This window comes from Spea bombifrons, chromosome 8 (assembly GCF_027358695.1).
Source record: "Spea bombifrons isolate aSpeBom1 chromosome 8, aSpeBom1.2.pri, whole genome shotgun sequence".
NCBI lineage: Eukaryota > Metazoa > Chordata > Amphibia > Anura > Pelobatidae > Spea > Spea bombifrons.
The window spans coordinates 41,474,335-41,493,159 of record NC_071094.1 but is presented as its reverse complement, the minus strand read 5'-3'; the positions used below and the strand labels follow the sequence as shown (position 1 = coordinate 41,493,159).

At 45.6% G+C, this 18,825-nt stretch overlaps 2 protein-coding genes across 4 annotated transcripts; one reads left to right on the top strand and one right to left on the bottom strand.

The window, feature by feature from the left end:
• The first annotated feature begins 1,529 nt into the window (after positions 1 to 1,529).
• On the top strand, positions 1,530 to 5,525 carry LOC128502831 (uncharacterized). 3 transcript variants are annotated; one of them, XM_053472769.1, is made up of 3 exons: positions 1,530 to 1,555; positions 4,021 to 4,397; positions 4,681 to 5,525. In XM_053472769.1, exons 2-3 carry the CDS (start codon positions 4,022 to 4,024, stop codon positions 5,250 to 5,252), a joined length of 948 nt encoding a protein of 315 aa, XP_053328744.1. In that variant the 5' UTR covers positions 1,530 to 1,555; position 4,021; the 3' UTR covers positions 5,253 to 5,525. The 3 variants fall into 3 exon arrangements, with proteins under 3 accessions (XP_053328744.1, XP_053328743.1, XP_053328742.1); XM_053472768.1 differs by lacking the exon at positions 1,530 to 1,555 and adding an exon at positions 2,098 to 2,223; XM_053472767.1 differs by lacking the exon at positions 1,530 to 1,555 and adding an exon at positions 2,534 to 2,660.
• A 528-nt stretch (positions 5,526 to 6,053) lies between these two features.
• RELB (RELB proto-oncogene, NF-kB subunit) lies at positions 6,054 to 18,825 on the bottom strand. The gene is made up of 11 exons (XM_053474073.1): positions 18,701 to 18,825; positions 16,224 to 16,259; positions 13,012 to 13,325; positions 11,707 to 11,867; positions 10,748 to 10,839; positions 10,402 to 10,533; positions 9,511 to 9,615; positions 7,496 to 7,711; positions 7,245 to 7,307; positions 7,035 to 7,130; positions 6,054 to 6,334 (listed from the first exon to the last, which is right to left on the bottom strand). The coding sequence occupies exons 1-11, from the start codon at positions 18,717 to 18,719 to the stop codon at positions 6,054 to 6,056; spliced, it is 1,515 nt and encodes a 504-aa protein (XP_053330048.1). The 5' UTR covers positions 18,720 to 18,825.

Sequence of the window (18,825 nt, the reverse complement as noted above, 5' to 3'; positions counted from 1 at the left end):
GTTTTGGCCGAAGCTCTTTCCGCACTCCGCGCAGACGTAGGGCCTTTCCCTAGACAGAGGGTCTTTTTACCGAGCTGACGACCTTTATCTTCATATCTGCAGCAGACGGGGACTCAAAGGAGACGGAAAACGAATGAAAGTGTTTCTAGCGCAACGTTTGGAAATTCTATCATATTGTAACAATTGGAAAGTTGCTACAGAATCATCCCATTGACGGCTTCGGTGTCCACAGTGTCAAACTTTGCTCCCAAATAACTTTTTGTACGTAATCCCAAGTGTACACTAAACATTTGGTGCCTTCTAATTGCCGGACCACGTGTCTTACCTGCCATATCCAGCTGGCAGCCACACACTGCAGCCTCTGATCTTCCACCGGAGCAGCAGATGGTGGGTATGGAGCAAGGTTGAACAGTGGCCTACCAGGCAGTTGCCCGCTGTGCCAGATGGCCGGTATGTGTCTGTAGAGGGTGGCGCGATTAATGGAATAGCCTCCCAGCTGAAGTGGTACATGCTAATATACTAAGAGAATTTAAACCTGCATGGGACAGGCATTTGACTCCTGAATAGAAGATAACGCGAAGGTCTGAGTCTTTCAGGACCGGACTGGGAATGAAAAGCAGCCCTGGAAATATTTGGACACCAGCCCCCATATATTTTATTGCGTGGTCAAGCTCACGTGCCCATATGCCACACGAGGGACGTTACCAGAAGCCACAGGGCCCCAGTGTGAAAATTGTCCTCCCTGTTTTCCACCCCAGCTTCACAAGCTACATGTCCCACAGTGTTTCTTTTGCTCTGCTTGTCTGTGCCATTTTGCCCCCAAACAGCCTACCTGTGCCCCTTACCAGTCTGCCTGTGCCATCTCTTCCCCCAAATATTTACTTTTACTCACTCACTCGTTCATTTACTTACCTCCTGTACATTCTGAAACCTCATCATCGTATCACCCTTCTCTTGTCTTTCTCCATGGTATTTATTTATACATGTTGGGTAGTATGTAGTATCATCTCTAATCCCCCCCCCCATTTCTTTCTCCCCTGTTACTTGTTAAACTCACTCTACAGTTCTGCGTTTACCAGTTCTTAGTTTACTAATCATGTCTTTAAGCTGCATCTTAACAATTCTATATAGACCTTGGCCAGAAATCATTTACTAGACTGTAAGTATAAAGTCCAGAATCCGACTAATCTTGACAAATTGTGGATAATATCTCCACGATCCAAACCTCTGCGGGTAAAACCTGACATGCTGCCCCTTGGTGAGATCCCGGCGCCGAGGCTTTTCAGGAATCATATCATTACAAGGACTATTTTCACCTCTACGGTCCCTTTTTCGGGTTCTTTTAACACATAACTTAAAGACCGAAGAAACAAAGACTCCTCATCAGAGAAGTCTGTCTTTCGTGGAATTACCGGCCTGAGTACAGAAGTCACTTGCCCACCTACTGCGAAGTTATGCTGGAAATCAGATTCTTTTTTTAATCTTCTTACACCTTGGACATTCTTAATTGTCTAAAGAGAGGGACTCGGGAGTAATTATTTCTGAGGAATTAAAGGTAAGCAGGCAACGCAATAAAGCTTCGGTAAAAAAAAATGGTAGAACGAGAGGCCATCGTCTAAAACTAGAGGGTCAGAGGCTTAGATGGAATGTAACGAAGTTTAGCTTTACTGTGAGGGTGGTAATAAGTGGAATAGACTCCCAGCAGAAGTGGTAGAGGCGTATACAGTGAGGGCGTTTAAACATGCATTGGATAGACACCTGGCTCATACGAGACAAATTGGTCGGGGTCTTTACTGCAGGAAAAATGGGAGGATTAGACAGGACTTGAAGGGTTCTGCTGCCAAATTGTATTTTTGTATGAAAGGGTTTTAAAATAAATAATTTTAACCATCTGATTGCCTGATATACTATGGAATTACTGTCGCCTGTCACTCAAAGTTTAAAGGGGTCATATCAAGCCTTCAAGGCAGAAAGAAGGGTCTGATTGTGACACATAGATGATGGGATTGGGAAGGTTAGAAAGTACAGGGGTAACAGAACATGTCTTTGCTTATCTAGGGGTAAGTAGAGGGATATAAATGGGGCTTTGTTGCACTCCAGTGTCAGCTGAGCTGAAGAAGGTTGGGGAGGGGGGATAGGGAGATAGGGAGGAGAGTGATCCAAGCTAAAAGCTACAGAGAACTGAGAGTGGAGAGAGATTTGGATGATTCGGGAGAAGAGAAGGTAGGAGATGGTGGTGAGAACAGAACGAAAGGAGGGAAAGAGGTTGATGGAGAGGAGCTGACATTGGCCCCGGGAAGTAAGAGAGGGGGGAATGACTAGCACATGATAGAGGGAGGGGTAAAAAAGTCACAGAGAAGAGAGAGTTTCATAAACTGAAAGAAGACCAGGAAGGTGAGAGGGGAAAGGAGAAAGCGATAGAGTGGAAAAGTAATTGATTGTAACGGAGGGAAGAGAGAAAAGAGGAAAAAGAGAGAGAGGAATCAGGGAAAGGAGAACAGCGAGGTTTCCGTGCAACCAGAGGACGTGAGAAGGATGGGAAAAGAGAGAGGAGGGTCCAGCTGTTTGTGTGAGAGGAGCCGGGGCGCAGCGCCTGCTCTCCAAGGTGCTCCTTCCACCAAACACTCAGCAGAGTTTAACGCTCACCGGCATGGGCTCAGGTGGGTCTGTTAAAGGATCAGAGCCCGGGACTGGTCACTCTGGGCACCCGGCCCCTCCGGGGAGCCCCGGGAGTCGCTGGGAAGTTGAGGCACACATAGGGCTGAGCTTCTCACAGGCTTTATTCTACATGGATGCATCTGAACTATGTGCCCAGAGCACTGGGGGTGGGCAGTCTGCAGCAACTGCGGGACTGCAACTCACATCACATTCAGCCAGGAGACTGGGGTATGTAGCAACCAGGACAAACACAACACATTAACTTCCCACAAACACACAACATGCTGGGAATACATACATAAAATCATACATATACACACATACATATATACGTACATACATATAAATATATACATTTATACATACATACATACATTTATACATATATACATTTACATATACATACATACATATAAACATGCATACATACATATACATATATATACACACACATACATACATACATACATATATATATATATTGTCTATTTCTGTGCAAAAAATTAGATTAAAAATACTTTAAAGAAAATCCAACTAGATCTCCCTTCTAGATTGTGACCCAAAAGTCTGTTTCTCTGGATGTAAAAACTCAAACCTTAATCAGTCTTAATCTTAGATTCAGGATCAGCTTTACGTCTATCCCATACATGTTGAAATTATCTCGTTGTTTTACCGTCTACCACTTCTGCTGGGAGACTGTTCCATTTATCTACCACGTTCTATTTATAATATACTTGTATATAATTACACCCTGCAACATACTAACTAATCTGAGAGACTGAGACATGGTAACCAGTTCTATTTACCATGGAACATACAAACTAACCCATGTGCTACCCCACAATAATCCACCAAAGCAGCTGCACAGGTTTTAAACCAGAGAGATTTGCACTTGGCCCTGCATGATGTATATTTTAATCAGTGAGCTATCTTCCAAATTCCCCCACCAACTGAACTATTCTTCACACAGGGCCATCTCACAGGAGAAACTTGCCAGGGCCGAGTGAAGTCAGTCACACAATCCCACTTTAGAGAATTCATTCCTGAAGATGCAGCTGGTTCAGGTTCCATGATCACATGACCATGTGATACTTTTTTTAGCACATATGTATATTCAATATACATATATATATATTTACAGTATACATTATATATATATATACATACAGTATGCTTTTATATATTTAATATATATAAATATGTACAGTATACAGTATACAGTATATATATATATATATATATATATACATACAGTATGCTTTTATATATTTAATATATATATAAATATATACAGTATACAGTATATATATATATATATATATATATATATATATCAATACACTCCGTTTGTTTCCTCCGCAGGATGGTGTCGCAAACCCTACTCCTCGCTCTCTCCCTTTCTGTCCTTCTCACTCAGCTCGTCTTGAGTCGTCTCTCTGACTCCCTCCTCACCCTGTCCGACTCTGCCCATACTCTCTACCTCGTCATCGGCCTCTGCCCTCACTTTATTCTTTCTCGCTCATCCTCGCTGCCCCAATATGCCCGCGTCCGCCTCCCCACTCTGTTCTCCCTGCTCGCCCCGCTATTCCTCTCCTCCCTGGGGCTTTCTCTCACCTTGGGCTCTCTGGGGCGCATCGTCCGTCCTCACTCGCTGCACCGGCCCGTCCTCATCCTGGTGGCCGGAGCGTTGGGTCTGGTGTTCAAAGTCGTATACATGGGCATCACCGGAACTTGGAAAGGTAAAAGAAAACCTCGCACTCACAGAATGTCTTTTGGTTAGGGCTTCATGTAAAGGGTTAATAAAATGAGTGAGATGAAGCTCCCCATATCACGCAAATTCACTTGGAAGCCCAGACATTTGATATTAGCCAAGCAAAACTATTTTTTGATGTGTTTTATGTGGGGTGGGATTGCATGTTTTGGCCAAAATACAGTCTTTTTGTGTACCTTTAGATACATAATTTTGCAATCACTATTTTCCCATTTAAACGCCTATCCCTCTATACTCTCCTGCTGAACTAGGTCTACGTGTAGCAGGAGTGCAGCCTCGACAGTCAAGATGGCCCCCAATCTTGCTGGTGCTTGCCTCTTTCACTCCCTCAGTTCTCCTGCTTGCCAGTGGGCTCTTCCTCCATCTCTTCAGCCATCCATCCTTGCATTACATGGATCCCGCGCTCTGCCTGGCCTCTATTACCGTCATGGTAGCTTCGGTTTACTCGACCATTGTTCAAAACGCCTACCTCCTGCTACAGGCCGTGCCCCCCTGTGCTGACGTACTAACTCTTAAGCATGACCTGGATACCCTGTGTGGCCCTAAAGGTCACCATGAGCTCCACGTTTGGGCTCTAGCTCCTGGACATGCGGTGGCCACGCTTCACATCTCTTGTACCGGACCCGAAGCGTACAAGGACTTCTTAAACCAAGCCAGGCCAATCTTTGGACGTCACGGTGTGGACGATGTGACCATACAACCAGAGTTTGGTAGCCCTGGTCGATGTTGCATGGCCTGTGGTCCGGCGTGTGCCAAACACCTCTGCTGCATCTCCTGGGAGCCAGAAACCAAGGGTCTAATCTTGGAAAATGCCTGCAAGTGACACCGGAAAGAAAAAGAGTCCCCTTTAGGTCATTAACCAGTAATAATAATGGGTAAACCAGGAGTCTACTCCCCATCTTCTTCACCTCCGCTGGACTATAGAGAACGTTATTGATGTTACTGACCACCGTAGTCTTCAAAAAGAAACAAATAGTCACTGACATGGGATGGTCCAATGGGTACTTTTCTTTTACAATGTATAAAAACAATGACAATATTAGCAGCGCATGATCGATAAAACATCAATAAAACATCTAAAAACTATACAACCAAATGCTTCCCGCAGAAAACATTTCATTTACAGAGTATCGGTTTGCAACAATTCTGAAGCCCAATAGAAATGCTATAATGTTTGTAGCCAATTAAGTGATATTTATATAAAAAAAAGTAAAGTGCATTCTCCCTCTGACCCCCTTCCCATCACCGCCACCATCAAAACGTCAAAGAATACATCTTCTTCCCATCTCAGGAGAATGGTTTGGTCCATGATGGAGCATTTATAGTGGTATGAAGATTTTTGTTGTTGTGAACGCTTCTTGAGATGTTCAGTCCCTCTTCCCCACCGCTGCCTCTGACATCTCATGACGGGATTTTCATCTTTAATGCTTGCCGATCCATAGGCGGCCGCAGAGAGAAGACCACCTTCCACATGTACCACCAGACGTGCCTCACTCCTAAGTCCCAAATGAGGCGCGGTACATTCCTTATGACGGGGAAATATGTGAGGACATCTTTTTCCCATTACTGTTTAGGTCTCTCGCGAAAGGGTTCCTAGATGGTCAGGAATTTCCCCCCCATCTTCTCAACTCGTATAAGAACAGCTTGGGAACCCTTCTTGCTCCTCTTCCGTGAGGGCAAGGCTAAAACCCACAAGATTTGCTGTTGCTCCATTATCTAGAGTAGAGTTAAAAGCATCCATAGGCGCAGGGCCAGAGAAGGCGCCGTCCTGGAAGAAGTAGTCAGGCAAATGATCAAGATTTATAGTGTCCGCATCTAAAGTAGCCTGAATGGGTCCCGTGAGGTCATCTCCCACCTCGGGAGGAAGGTTGAGCCACGATTCATGGTTATCAGGTACTTGGAATTCTGGTCGGGATTTCAAGACAAACACAAGTTATAGTTTATTTACTTTAGCAAACTGTTTAGAATTGTAATATGTTCTTTATCATGGAACGTCCAAGATCAGTCTCAATAATAATCTTATAGAACGCTGATGATCAACTTCTGCCGGGGTTTATAAACGGTAACCATGTCAGTTAAATTAGCAACGTTCCAGACACCAGGGGGCCTTAATAAGCCTTCTACAATGTATCACACAACCATATAAGCAAACTTGGTGGCCACCAACTCCACAGAGGGAGCCATATGGCTGCCAAACCTGCTAGTTGATCATACATTTGTATTGTCTCTATGAGAACGGCAGAATGTGCTCCACCAAGATGGCGGCCCTTGATCAGTAACAGGTCAGACCAAACATAACTGGAGCAAGGAAAGAAATCCACAACACTAAGGAACATACAAAGACATTCCAACTACAAACTCAACGTCGGCGTATGAAGTCATCGACCCTTTGCCATGGGAACCTGTCACCAACTGTACCCAACAGCGAGGAAAGACAGGTGAGCTTCCGGCTAAGGGTTGTTGGAATTATGGCGATTCCATGGGCTGTAGGAATTTAGCATTATAAATTATATTATTTTAGATGTAGATGCTGGATCTAATTAAATCAAATGCAAGGACAAAATAAGTTTTATTCTGATAAAATTCCCCCCCCATGGACACCCGCGTTGCATTAGTCCCCAATACTTGCCCTGCACGGGGCTGTAGTGATCCATATAACTGGGAGCCACTCTGTTCCTCTTCGCCTCAATCCCATGCGGATCTGTGACGATTAAAAAGGAGGTCAGTCGGGTTTTTGTGCGATACAAATGAAGTTACAATGAGCAGCAGGGATCCGACTCCCATGACTCCCAGCCAGCTCCTTGTCTCCACTTACCCGGGCCGTTCATGTCATCCTCAAGGCAGAACCGGCGCTTCTTGTCTTGCAAACCATAGAGATCTAAAAGCAGGGGGGGGAGATGAGAAAACCATCAGCAAAAATGCTCCTTCGAAACCCAAGAAAAGATATAAGCTTTCACTAACGGGGAGGAATAAATGAATGAGGTAGGAATCATCCTGTCCATCAGATCAAGATTCAAGTTATTTCAACTGAACAACTTGTGATGCCCCTTATTGCCGGACGCGTACCTCTCATACGCGGCAGGTATGTGTACGGCATCCCCTCGCTCCGGATCCGGTCCGTAATCCTCTGCAGGAACACCAACACCTGCGCCGGCTGCGTGATCTCCAGATCCCCGTACGGAGGAGTCTTCAGCACGATGGCAATTTGTCTGTGTACGTCAGCCTGCGCGAAGTCAGCACGGGCTTCCCACACACCATCCGTAAACACCACCTGAATGTCCTCTGCCAGAGTCATAAAAAGGTTTGTATTACAAGCGCTGCTTATATGAACATCATCATCTCAACCTCGTGCTGTCAGGATCTACACGATTATTCCTCCCCATTGCATTCAGTCATTCCTTTAAAGGGTAATAATGCTGGCTTTGCCACAGACTGCCGCCTATCTCAGCTTCCGTGAGGTTAATTACACTCAATTAAACACAAAAGTAGCTTTAATTCGTTCATTTAGTTCTGTTTGAAGCTGTGGTGATGCGAGCTCCTGCCTAATGCATCAGGAAAGAAAAGTTGTGTTCCTGCCTGTAAACTATTTTTCTTATCTAAAATATCATTTATAACATGTTCAGCTCTAAAGAGAGGTTTTCAATGAGCATGAGACCCACCACGAAGAAATCCCACTCATGTAACTATACATTATACAGTATGCAGCAGAAGCTCACAGGGTTTGGACCTTCATAATGTATAGCGAAGCCATACATTGCAACTCTCCTGCAAACTCTCCCTTTAGTGAATAAACCCAGTTGGTTTCATTATTCATCCTGCAGGGCTCTTCTTACTAGAAAACCTTTGCCAGCGTTGGCTGTTCCTAGTTAAGCAGTAATACGTGTTCACTGCCCCTGTAATGAATTTGCTAATTGGATTACTCCGTGTCAGGGTATACGCTGACCCCATAAACATGACTTCTCACGCAGGAAATTCTCTGTGGAATCTCTCCGGAGAGCACTAGAAGGCGGCCCCCTCCGCGCTATCGGTTAATGAGTTCATCTCGCCCGGCTGTTACACAGCACAGTAAAGCTGTTAAGGCCGGATAGATAAGAACTGCACATTCAGCACCCGGAAAACACACTCCACAACTATAAAACTGTCAAAAACATATAGAAATGTCTGCAAAAAATGGCATAAAAAAGCATTTTTTAACCCAGGGTAACCATTAAAGTTGCTTTACTCTCCACACCATTTCTACTCCTCGGGTATTTATTAGAGGGACAAAAATAAACATGGAGAATTGTTTCGGTGCGTGGGGAGCGTAGGATACAGCGGTGGTGTGAAGTTTACTTACTTCTGACTGGCTGATAATCACGCAGGATAATCTTCCCGCTTACATCACATTTTATGGTCCTGTCTCTTATGATATTTTACACAGAGGTCACTGAGTTGCTAGCTTGATATGAGATGTTTCCTTAAGGCTTGGATTAGCGATCATAACGTGTTATTAGAACACAGGAGTGATGGGAGTGATAAAGGGCCATTGGAACACAGGAGTGATGGTAGTGATAAAGGGCCATTGGAGCACAGGAGTGATAAAGGGCCATTGGAACACAGGAGTGATGGGAGTGATAAAGGGCCTCTGTACGCCTACGAAGAGATTCCATTCAAAATCAGCCGTTTCCGGCTACAATAGTCATCTACAACATTAACCCCGTCTGCGTTGGATTTCTGATCCATTTCATGTTATTTTAATAGGCAGAATCTGCTTTTCGTTTAAAAGCAAGGACATTTGTAAGTGACCCCAAACTTTTGCACAGTACTGAACATACATAGAATTTAAGCAGTTTCCAGTCCTTAAGGTCTCTCCATTCCTCTCGCCCACCATTACAAAGGCTGCCTAAACCAATCAGCAACGGTCAGCAACTTGACAATAGGAGAGAAATAACTGAAATGGGAGGAATAATCACGAGGTCAGGAAGTCAGGTTTTTAATTTATAATTAATCGTAAACGGTTACATGAGGTTATTTAGCGGCTTTTATCGCCTCCCCTGTCCTGTTATTCCCACTTGACCTGCCGTGTTAATCCAAGCCCTCACCTTTCTGCACCTTGTCACACAAGATGTAGATTTCTTCACCTCCGTCACAACGCCCGGACTCCTTGTTCATCCTGCAAATCTTCAGCTCCGACGTGTTTGTGGATTCTACGGTGAAAAGGAGAAGACATCAGGCATACTGTAGGTTCCTCAACAACAACAAAAATGTCTGCCAAATGGTAAACAGGGGGACTAATACTGGTTATAAAGGGCTGGGGGGTTTCCAAAAAGGGTATGTAAAGGAAGAAAGTGGCGAAGAATGGGACGGCTATTGGCAGGAAATGATACTGAGCAGCAGGGCCGGACTGGCCGTCCGGCACGCCGGGCAAGTGCCGACACCGAGCCGCATACTCATGGTGTGTGATCCATAACAACGCAGCGGGTGGCCGCGCGTATCCAGCCATCAGCCGCATTTACGCCATTAGGTGGCCGCTGGCCATAAAGTTCCAGGGCCGTCCTGTCATCGCCAGTCCGGCCCTGCTGAGCAGAGGCGAGAGGTTAGTACAGACATACGCGGCTATGAGTACGGACAGCAGAATGAACAGCCACGGATACAAAGCACAGGAACAAACGAGGGACAAGAAACTAAATAGAATATGGAAGGAATATAAATGCAGAGCTAAGAAGACAGGAGGAATAGCCAAGCGAAGACAGCAGAGCGAAGACAGACCGGCAAAGAAGAGCAGAGGCAGCGCAACCAGAAACAGCAGAGCGGAACGGCAGATTCCACAGCACTAACTCAATCAGGGAATAAAAATAATATATAATATTATATATATATACATATAAAATTCATAACATGAACCCAAAAAAAGACATACTGGAACAGAAGAGGAGGAAGACCCTGATCTTGTGAGCTTACAATCTATGGAGAGTGGATAATGGATAACTCACTCTTATCATAAACGGGCTCAGACAGCACTGGTGACATCCGGATCATCTCTCCTCCTGGCCCAGGGTAGGAGGCCTGGAAGCAAAGCCTGACCACATTCAGGTCTACTTCTTCATGGTGCCGCCACATACCAGCTACGAGAGGAAGAAAGCATTTATAGAGAGCTATGCGTATCTTTATACCGGAGGCCGAGGGCCGCAGTCTATCCCGGGCAGAGGAAGTATGTTCCTCTCCAGCTGCTGTTTTGGTTGAGAGGCAAAGGATCATGGGAGATGTAGTTTGCCAACAGCTGGAAAACCACAAAGTTGCTACTCGTTTCTAGTCTGAACAGACCGGGGCGGTCCTCACCATTGTAAGGGTCTATTCCGAGCCTTAATCTGTCCTTCACGGACGTCTCGATTTCCTTTTTCCGCACGCACTGAATTCCCAGGTTACTGAAACTGCAAGAATAAAATAACAAAACCACTGAGAAGCACACATGGTGAAATACTTTAAAAACAAATCATCGTTACGGTTCTCTGCAGTTAGACCTATTCAGCACTAGGTGGCAGCATGGAGATATACCCCCCAGCAATGAACTGTATAACGCACAAATACATACTTCGTAACAAGAAAATTTGCTTCCCGTTTCCGCTCTGCACTGCCCTCAGGGCAGAATCTGACCCATGTGCATTGCAGAAGAAAAATGTCCATCAACACAAGCGGGTTAAAGTTTGAGACACTCCTGACTGGGGCCGCGCCGTAGGTAACGCTAAGTTGGTTGGTTCCCGGTTGATTTCTTCCTTCAGGGATCACTTGAGGTTCACCAGAACTGGACCTCCTTGCTCATTTGTGCCAAGAAGGATGCCAACTGCACCTTACTGATAAGGCCCATGACGGCTGAAATGCATGTCGGGGGCTGTTGGTTTTCTCGTGGACGGATTTGCATGCAATATGTTCCCATATAGCTAAATTTCACCGGGGTGGGAGTTTGGAGAAGAATTGAAGGTTTCATCTCCCTAATATCCAACCCCTGTGAAGATCTCCTGCAAGAAAGCCGAGTTGGCCCCTGTAATGCATAGGTAACATGGGAGATTCCTTAAAATACTCACTTATTTATCTATACAATGTCCAGGGCCAGCTCTGCCTTGCGTGTCAGGGAAGCTCACTGGCCATTAAAACCAAGTATAATAATTATTTATTTATTTTGACAACAGAAATCCTTAACTGAAGAGCAGGAGGTGACCAAGGGACATTTGGTGGCCACACACAGGCATCCGCTGGGTGATTGGGCGATTCTGGTTTGCCTAAGCGTGACCGTAGCTCACCTGTGCTGCGTCATCCCCTCTCGGGGGCGCAAGATGACCTCGCAGATGCCACCGTGACAATCTTTACCCACAAGGCCGTGCGGGTGGACACGATAAGGGTGATCCTTCCACACGAGACACACGCGGACACAAACTTCTTGGAGGTGATCGCAGTTATCCAACTGTGCGGCAAAGAGAAAGGGGAGAAGGGGGAGAGACCGAGTGATTACAAGGCGATCGGAATGAAGGAGCTGGGACTCGAAGGTGCTTTCCGAGTCCAAACTACAAGCTGTCACAGCTCCAGAGCGCTAATTCCCGCTGTCACGCAAAGGGGAGAGGGCGGCGGAATTGTAGGAATGAAGCTCACTGTAAACTTTGACTGTCACGCGTCTCCAATAATTCTTTATCGCATCCGTTTCATACAGTCCCGGAAAACAAAATGTAAAAATTCGGTGCATTAATGTCAATTTTTACTTAAAATTCATGCTTAGCTGCTGCGGACTTCTACGGCTATCACGGTCAGCCGGCCAACAGGTATCCCCGAAGCGTTCCCCCTTCATACCGAGCCAATGGCTTATGATGCCAAGTGGCTGAACACGGAGGGGGTTTTAGTGTCCAGCCTTTAAAATGCCAGAAGGTGAATATGCCGCATCGGATTTCCTTGGCAATAAATTCGCAACGCCCATACCACCAGAACTTACGGTGGCCGGAGCGGCAATTCTGCACTGAATACCTATGAATTATACATGTACCAGGGCAGTCTTTGACAAGCGTAACCTAGGAGTATTCAGGTAAGTCAAGCATTCATTCATTCATTGATTCATTCATTCATCAATCATTCACTTTCAACGCAGCATCTGCAGGTTCCCGTCACGTTCAGCTAAACTCAGCAACTCACGTAAGACTTTTGATGAGAAGTAGAATCCTAAAATAAAGGTCGGGGCGGAAAGCTGGGGGCAAATGAAATGTAGGAGATGTGAGAATTACCTTCCCGGTGGAAGAATTAGAGGAATCCAAGAATATACAGTACCAACATAAAGTTATCAAGAAGAAAGATTAAGTATAAGGTTTGAGAATGGGTCGGTTGGGGTCAGCTTGGTTCACACTTTATGAACTTGGCAGTGAATGCTGCAGATTTTTCTGGCTTGACAGAAACAAGTTTACAATAACAACGGAGAGTTACAGAATCGCCTGTGTTCTGTCTGGAATATTAATAAGTCGTAAAAGGTCTTAGAGATAACATTTGTAACCCGCACACTAACATACGTTCCTAGAAATGGAGTTAGCACGAAATCGCGATGTTACCAGCAATAAACCTATTCTCACCTCAATTGCAGGCAGGGTTTTGTTGTGATCCGTACTGCGCTCCCCTAAAATGCTTCCAGCTGATCTTCCCTCACACTGGTACCGGAACCGCATGCCTCTCTGCTTCGGCTGCTCTGTGATCCGGAGCGCGGGGGGTGGCGCTTCGGGCAGTTGGGTCCATGGATGGGGTATGGCTTCCTGAGGGGGGACCCAAGATGCCACGGTGACCGTATCGAGAATATCTGTCACGCGGGGAAGTAGAGCTGCAGAGGTCGAGGAGGTAGTCACCAAGTCATCAGACTGAAGGTGAGAGCCGATATATTCCATGACTTCATCTAACAGAGTAGAGAGAGAGAGAGAGAGAGAGGGTGAGAGCGGGGAACACTCCGGCGCCCAAAAGCCCACGCTCACACGTATGCCAGAGGAAGGTGCCTGCATGCTACACGGACACTATAAGGCGTCCGCAGATTACGTATACAAACAGAAATAGAAACAAGCAGAAAGCCCCGTGTTTAAATAGCGTGAGAACTGATTAATGCAGCTCCGACAGAGGAAAGTACCGCGAACAGGCCAAGGTGCTTCAAAGTGGAGAAGAAGACAAGGAAGATCATCAATCAGACACAACATCGGCAAGCAGAAACGATAAACCGCTGAAGAACAGCGAAAGGAAGCCTGGGTTAGCATCGGGCAACGACCCCGCGTCTTCACCAATATAGGAGCGGACTCTCTTAGGAGTGCCCAGAGTGTCCTTAGAGGGGTGCAAAGAAGTAGCGTGCTTAATCGTAGCTCCAGTTCTACTGCTTAGACCCTACCAATTTCAAACATTTTCACATATTTTGGTTATCCCCCCCCCCAAAAAATGTGCTGTTTACAGTATATTATAATAACCCCCAGCGCTGTATAAAGTAATAACCCCCAGCGCTGTATACAGTAATATAACCCCCCCAGTGCTGTATAAAGTAATAACCCCCCCCAGCGCTGTATACGGTAATATAACCCCCAGGGCTGTATACAGTAATGCCGGTTGGCTGATGCTTTATGGCAATGCTGATGAAGTCTGTTCCCCCATAGACTTTTATTAGTCAGAGTGTGCTGCTGGGTGATTAGGATCGAGCCATTCTATTGTTTACCATAAGGAAAAGGAATTGTTTTTATTTAAAAAAAAAAAAAAGTTTTGAAAACATACTTTAACCTGTAATAGATCTGGCAGGAATTCCCCTTTAAGCATTCTAGTTAGAGATATGTAGGTAGGCTACTTTTTACATGGTTTATATACCCTGTAGAGCGTAAAACAATAGCCCTTGCATCCCGCTCGGAGATGACTCACGTCGAATGTTTGACATTATTGGGAACTGTGTAAGGGGTGTGATAGAAGCCGGAGGAACTTGGCCGCTGACTCACAACTTTCCTTACTTTGCGAGTGAGATCAGACTTTTCTGCCACATCCCCCAGACAGGAGCGGCCGGGAGCGAGGTCTCTGCCTGCTAAGCGGTGCGGGACTTAAAAACCACATTCTATACATTGTGCGGGGCAGCTATACAAGCAAACGTACAGATCGGGGGGGGGAGCGGCCACATGGTCACATGACCATTTTCAAACGCCCCCGAGTGGATAAATTATTTCCTAATTTCTATAGTATTGTGCACTTCTCCCATCTGTGCATTACACACCATAACTCGTTATTACTCCGATATGGCGCATGGGATACAAGCGATTGCTGATGTGTTTAGATTCTGCATCCTCCATATGCCGTTTCCCCCCCTCCCCCTGCTATTTGCCATGAGATCCCATCAATCTTAACGGGAGTGTTTTTCTGCCCCTGTTTAATCAGCCAAACGGTGGACGTTGGAACGCGGAGGAGGCTTCTCCGCTGCAGCTTCCACTAAAGATATATATTTTTTAAGGGGTGGTAATGCCTATTACAGTCCTTTCCTTTGTATTCTTTGCTGAGGATGCAATGTCCCTTTAATTGTCGCGTCGCATGAGTGGGCACTCATCTGTTATGGTTTATGTGCTCACCCTACGAGATTATTAAGCAATTAAGGATATCTCAGTAAATCTTTAACCGTTTTATTCTCACAGCCTTTTGTCTCGTTGCATACATTAATGTGTTCCGATCCCAGATAATCCCTCGGTGACTGAAAGCACGTGGGGTGCGTCTCGGAGACGTCGGCCAACATTAAAGAATGAAAGCAGACTGTTTAAAAAGCGAAACCCCAGGCTATTTCCCTGCTGCGAGAGCGGAGAGAAAGCAGCCGCGACAGGGAGTCGCTACACAAGGACCTTCGCCGGCCCATCTACGTTCTACTAGCCCCGGTGCCTAGCATCCGTCATCCCTGCGTCTATGATGTCATACACCTGCTCCATCGCTGTGCCCCATCTGGCGAGCCCAACTTCAAACCCCTTCTTACAATAATCTGTGGCCATCAGCTTCCTATTGGCTGGATGGCTTGCATCGCACCCGCCAATGAGGAAAGGGATCCACTTGATTTTCATTCTTTGAAAAGGCTATACCAATCAGCATTTTGTAAACCAGAAACGTTTTTTTTTAAAGGGACAGTTTAATGTTCCGTGCCAAGAATGCATACTTAAGTACTTTGTATTATTTGTATGAAAACATCTCCTGATGTAAAGCACCCCCCCCAGCTATTATATACATTAACGTGAATGGATGGAGTGTCCCTTTAAGAATAAGTGAGCTCAAAGATTTAGCAATTTGCTGAAAATATGCATTTTTATTTCATTTATTTGTAACAGTATTATGAGCACTCGGGATACTTGGTGCTTTTTGTTTTAGAAAATCAGACTATTTCCGCTCCCTACTTGAATTCAGGTTATAAGCAAGTTTGTTAAAGATACCTTTACTTTAATCTAACTGGGTTGCAATAGATAGCAAGCTTCAGGGTCCGCATATGTCTCACCTCTAGATTGTGAGCTCTTTTGAACAGGGCCCTCCTCGCCTGTTGTTTCTGTAAGTCTGTTATACACTACTTGTTATGTCTTGTTTACCCATTGTACTGCGCTGCGGAATATGATGGCGCTATATAAAACAATAAAATAATAACATCTGCACTGAAAACAGCTGGGGCAGGGAACAGGGCAAATTTATATAGGGGGGCAGATCTGAACCCCCGAACGCAGATAAAAGAGAGCCGTGATTGGCTGTTACAGTGTTGCCATTAGAAAGTTTGTTAGCGTTGTTAGTTGAATGAACGCACACTTTGCTCACTCACCTAATGTCGGCTGCTGGTCTTGCAGAGCATGAGGACCTGGACAAAAACACAAAGCCACATGTATGTCACGGTGTTTGCTGCGTGTAATTAACGAACGTCATATTAGTGCAAAGCAGCGACACCACGTAACAATCTTTTGCCAGCGACAGGAAGTAACTTGACAGCAACGCAAAGTAATGAGCCCCAAATGCAGAACTAATACAACAACGAAAGCCTCTCGGATCGCACTGCGTGTGTTAAAGGGACAGTTTAATGCCCCCGGCAGCCTCGCACAGACGCACATTAATGTATTTTATGAGTAATTTAATATGCAATCTGTAAACAAACCTAAATACTTACCTTAGGGAGAAGCTACAGCTTCACAGCTGCAGCCCTCTCCCTCCTCCGTTGTCCACCAATTCTCACTATTGGTTGGCTGCTTGAAGCTTCCAATGACAGGAAAGAACTGTCTTTGAAATCGTCGGGATTCCTGCGATGTTCGCCGTGCCATTTGCAAGGGGGGCAACACACAAGTGTACATTTTGAGTGAGTGAATGAATGAATAAATGTATGGGTGTTTGGGGGAAGAAATGGCACAGACAGGCTGTTTAGGGGCAGAGGTGGCATAGGGAGGCTGCTTGGGGTCACAGACAAGCTTTTTAGGGGCCAATCTGGTACAGACAAGCTGTTTGGGGGCAAAGGTGGCACAGACGAGCTGTTTGGGGGCAAAGATGGCACTGTGCGACATGCTGCGTGTGAAGCTAGGGTGCTCCAGGGCAATATTAACACCAAGCTCTGTGATTTCTAGTTACGCCCCTCGTGTGGCATGTGGGCGCTTGACCACCTCATAAAAAATACGGGGCTGGTGTCCAAATACTTCCAGGGCTGCTTTTCATTCTTGCAAATGGCATCATTTTGGTATTAAAAAGAACGCTAATAGTTAAAAGTGATTTAGTAGGAAGGGCCGACCCCAGCGAGCTTCCCCTTGCAGCACAGGATAATGTGGCCCTGCATGCTGCATAGTTAAACCAGCGAGACGTCTTCCAAGAACGTTTCCCACATTATACACGCGCACTACGGGCAGGAGAGGCTCTCTGAGAGGCTTGCAGATAAGACTCCCATTGGGGCTTTTACTCCCAGTATGTTATGGTTGATATCCCTGCTTGAATGCAGGTTTGAAGCCCAGGTTTCCAAGAGTCACTCCATACAATCATCATGCAAGGGGTACAAGGGTGAGTCTCAGGGTGAGTTTATTTAGAAAGTTCCCAGGTGTTACCATTGTTCAAATTATTATACCAAATGGATAGACCCAACACTCACACTCACACTCAGCTTCCTGCAGCCTCTTCCGCTCGTATTCCTCTGTTTCCGTCAATCACTTCCAGGCTTCTCTCTTCATTTCTCGCTGCTGCAGCTGGACAGCCATTTCCCAACTTTTCAATCCACTCATAGATGGCTATGTGAGAGAGAACTTTTCCCCATAGTGAGCGCACACTTGGAGATGAGTCTGTGCTCCCGGCGCTCCGTCTGCCCGCAAAAAGCGAATGACAGAGCGCTGGCGCTATTTATACGTTTCGCAGCCATCTGCACCCCGGGGTGAAAACTCTTTCACGTGACTCACTAATAACCGACCAATCACTGCTCTTCCCGCCTTCCTGGCCACCAGCGGAAGTATAACAGAGAGCGCTGCGGACGTCCAGCTGCAGCCGCCATTAATGAAGAGAGAAGCCTGGAAGTGATTGGCGAAGATGGAAGAATAAGAGCGGAAGAAGCTCCAGGAAGCTGAGTGTGAGTGTGAGTGACGGATTCATGACAGCCTGCAGTTCAGTAAAGTGAGCGCCAGGCGGGAGCCGGAGCGGCTGACGGAGGAGCAGAAGCGCCAGCACTCACACGTTTGTAAAGCTGATGTTGACCGTCTTCTGAGGAAAAGGTTGGTACGACGGAAAAAAGGAAGGTGAAAAGTGATGTCATTTGTTCGTTTTTGATGTCATTTGTTTTGAAATTAGAGTAAAAAAAAGTGTGAAAACTTTTTGAACGTCCCTCGTGTATATATATGTGTGTGTGTTTATATGTTTTGTGTCAGTGCTTGTGTATATATGTGTGTATATGTGTTTGTGTGTATGTATATCTATCTATATATATATATATATATGTTTATGTGTATATATGTGTGTCAGTGTGTTTATGCGTGCGTTTGTCTATGTTTATGTATGCATGTGTGTGTGTCAGTGTGTGTGTGTATGTATGCATGTGTGTATATATGTTTATGTATATATGTGTGTGTGTCAGTGTGTCTATATGTTTATTTGTATGTATGCATGTGTGTGTCAGTGTGTGTATGTTTATGTGTATGTATGCATGTGTGTGTCAGTGTGTGTGTGTGTGTATGTTTATGTGTATGTATGCATGTGTGTGTATGTATATCATGTATACAATATGAACTTCTCTGCATGCAGGGACACCCCGGACACTGTATAAAGCGCTGTATATCTCCCTACCTGGCCTGCCGTCTTTCATGCTGCTTATAGTTGCTGTGCCCTGCAGTATATTATCGGTCCGCAGCCCGGCAGGGCAGTGCAGAGGGTGCCGTCTCCAGCCCAAACTACCCGCAGGTGCCCGCTGC

What these genes read in the sequence shown, in the direction of transcription:
- LOC128502831 (XM_053472767.1), top strand. Translation starts at nt 2,536, where the DNA reads ATGGGAAAAGAGAGAGGAGGGTCCAGCTGTTTGTGTGAGAGGAGCCGG. An exon ending in GCTCACCGGCATGGGCTCAG is followed by an intron (nt 2,661 to 4,020) that starts GTGGGTCTGTTA and finishes TTTCCTCCGCAG; the next exon opens with GATGGTGTCGCAAACCCTAC. An exon ending in CATCACCGGAACTTGGAAAG is followed by an intron (nt 4,398 to 4,680) that starts GTAAAAGAAAAC and finishes CTGCTGAACTAG; the next exon opens with GTCTACGTGTAGCAGGAGTG.
- RELB (XM_053474073.1), bottom strand. An exon ending in AGACCAGCAGCCGACATTAG is followed by an intron (nt 13,326 to 16,223) that starts GTGAGTGAGCAA and finishes CTACTCTGTTAG; the next exon opens with ATGAAGTCATGGAATATATC. An exon ending in GTATTGGGGACTAATGCAAC is followed by an intron (nt 6,335 to 7,034) that starts GCGGGTGTCCAT and finishes AATCCCGACCAG; the next exon opens with AATTCCAAGTACCTGATAAC.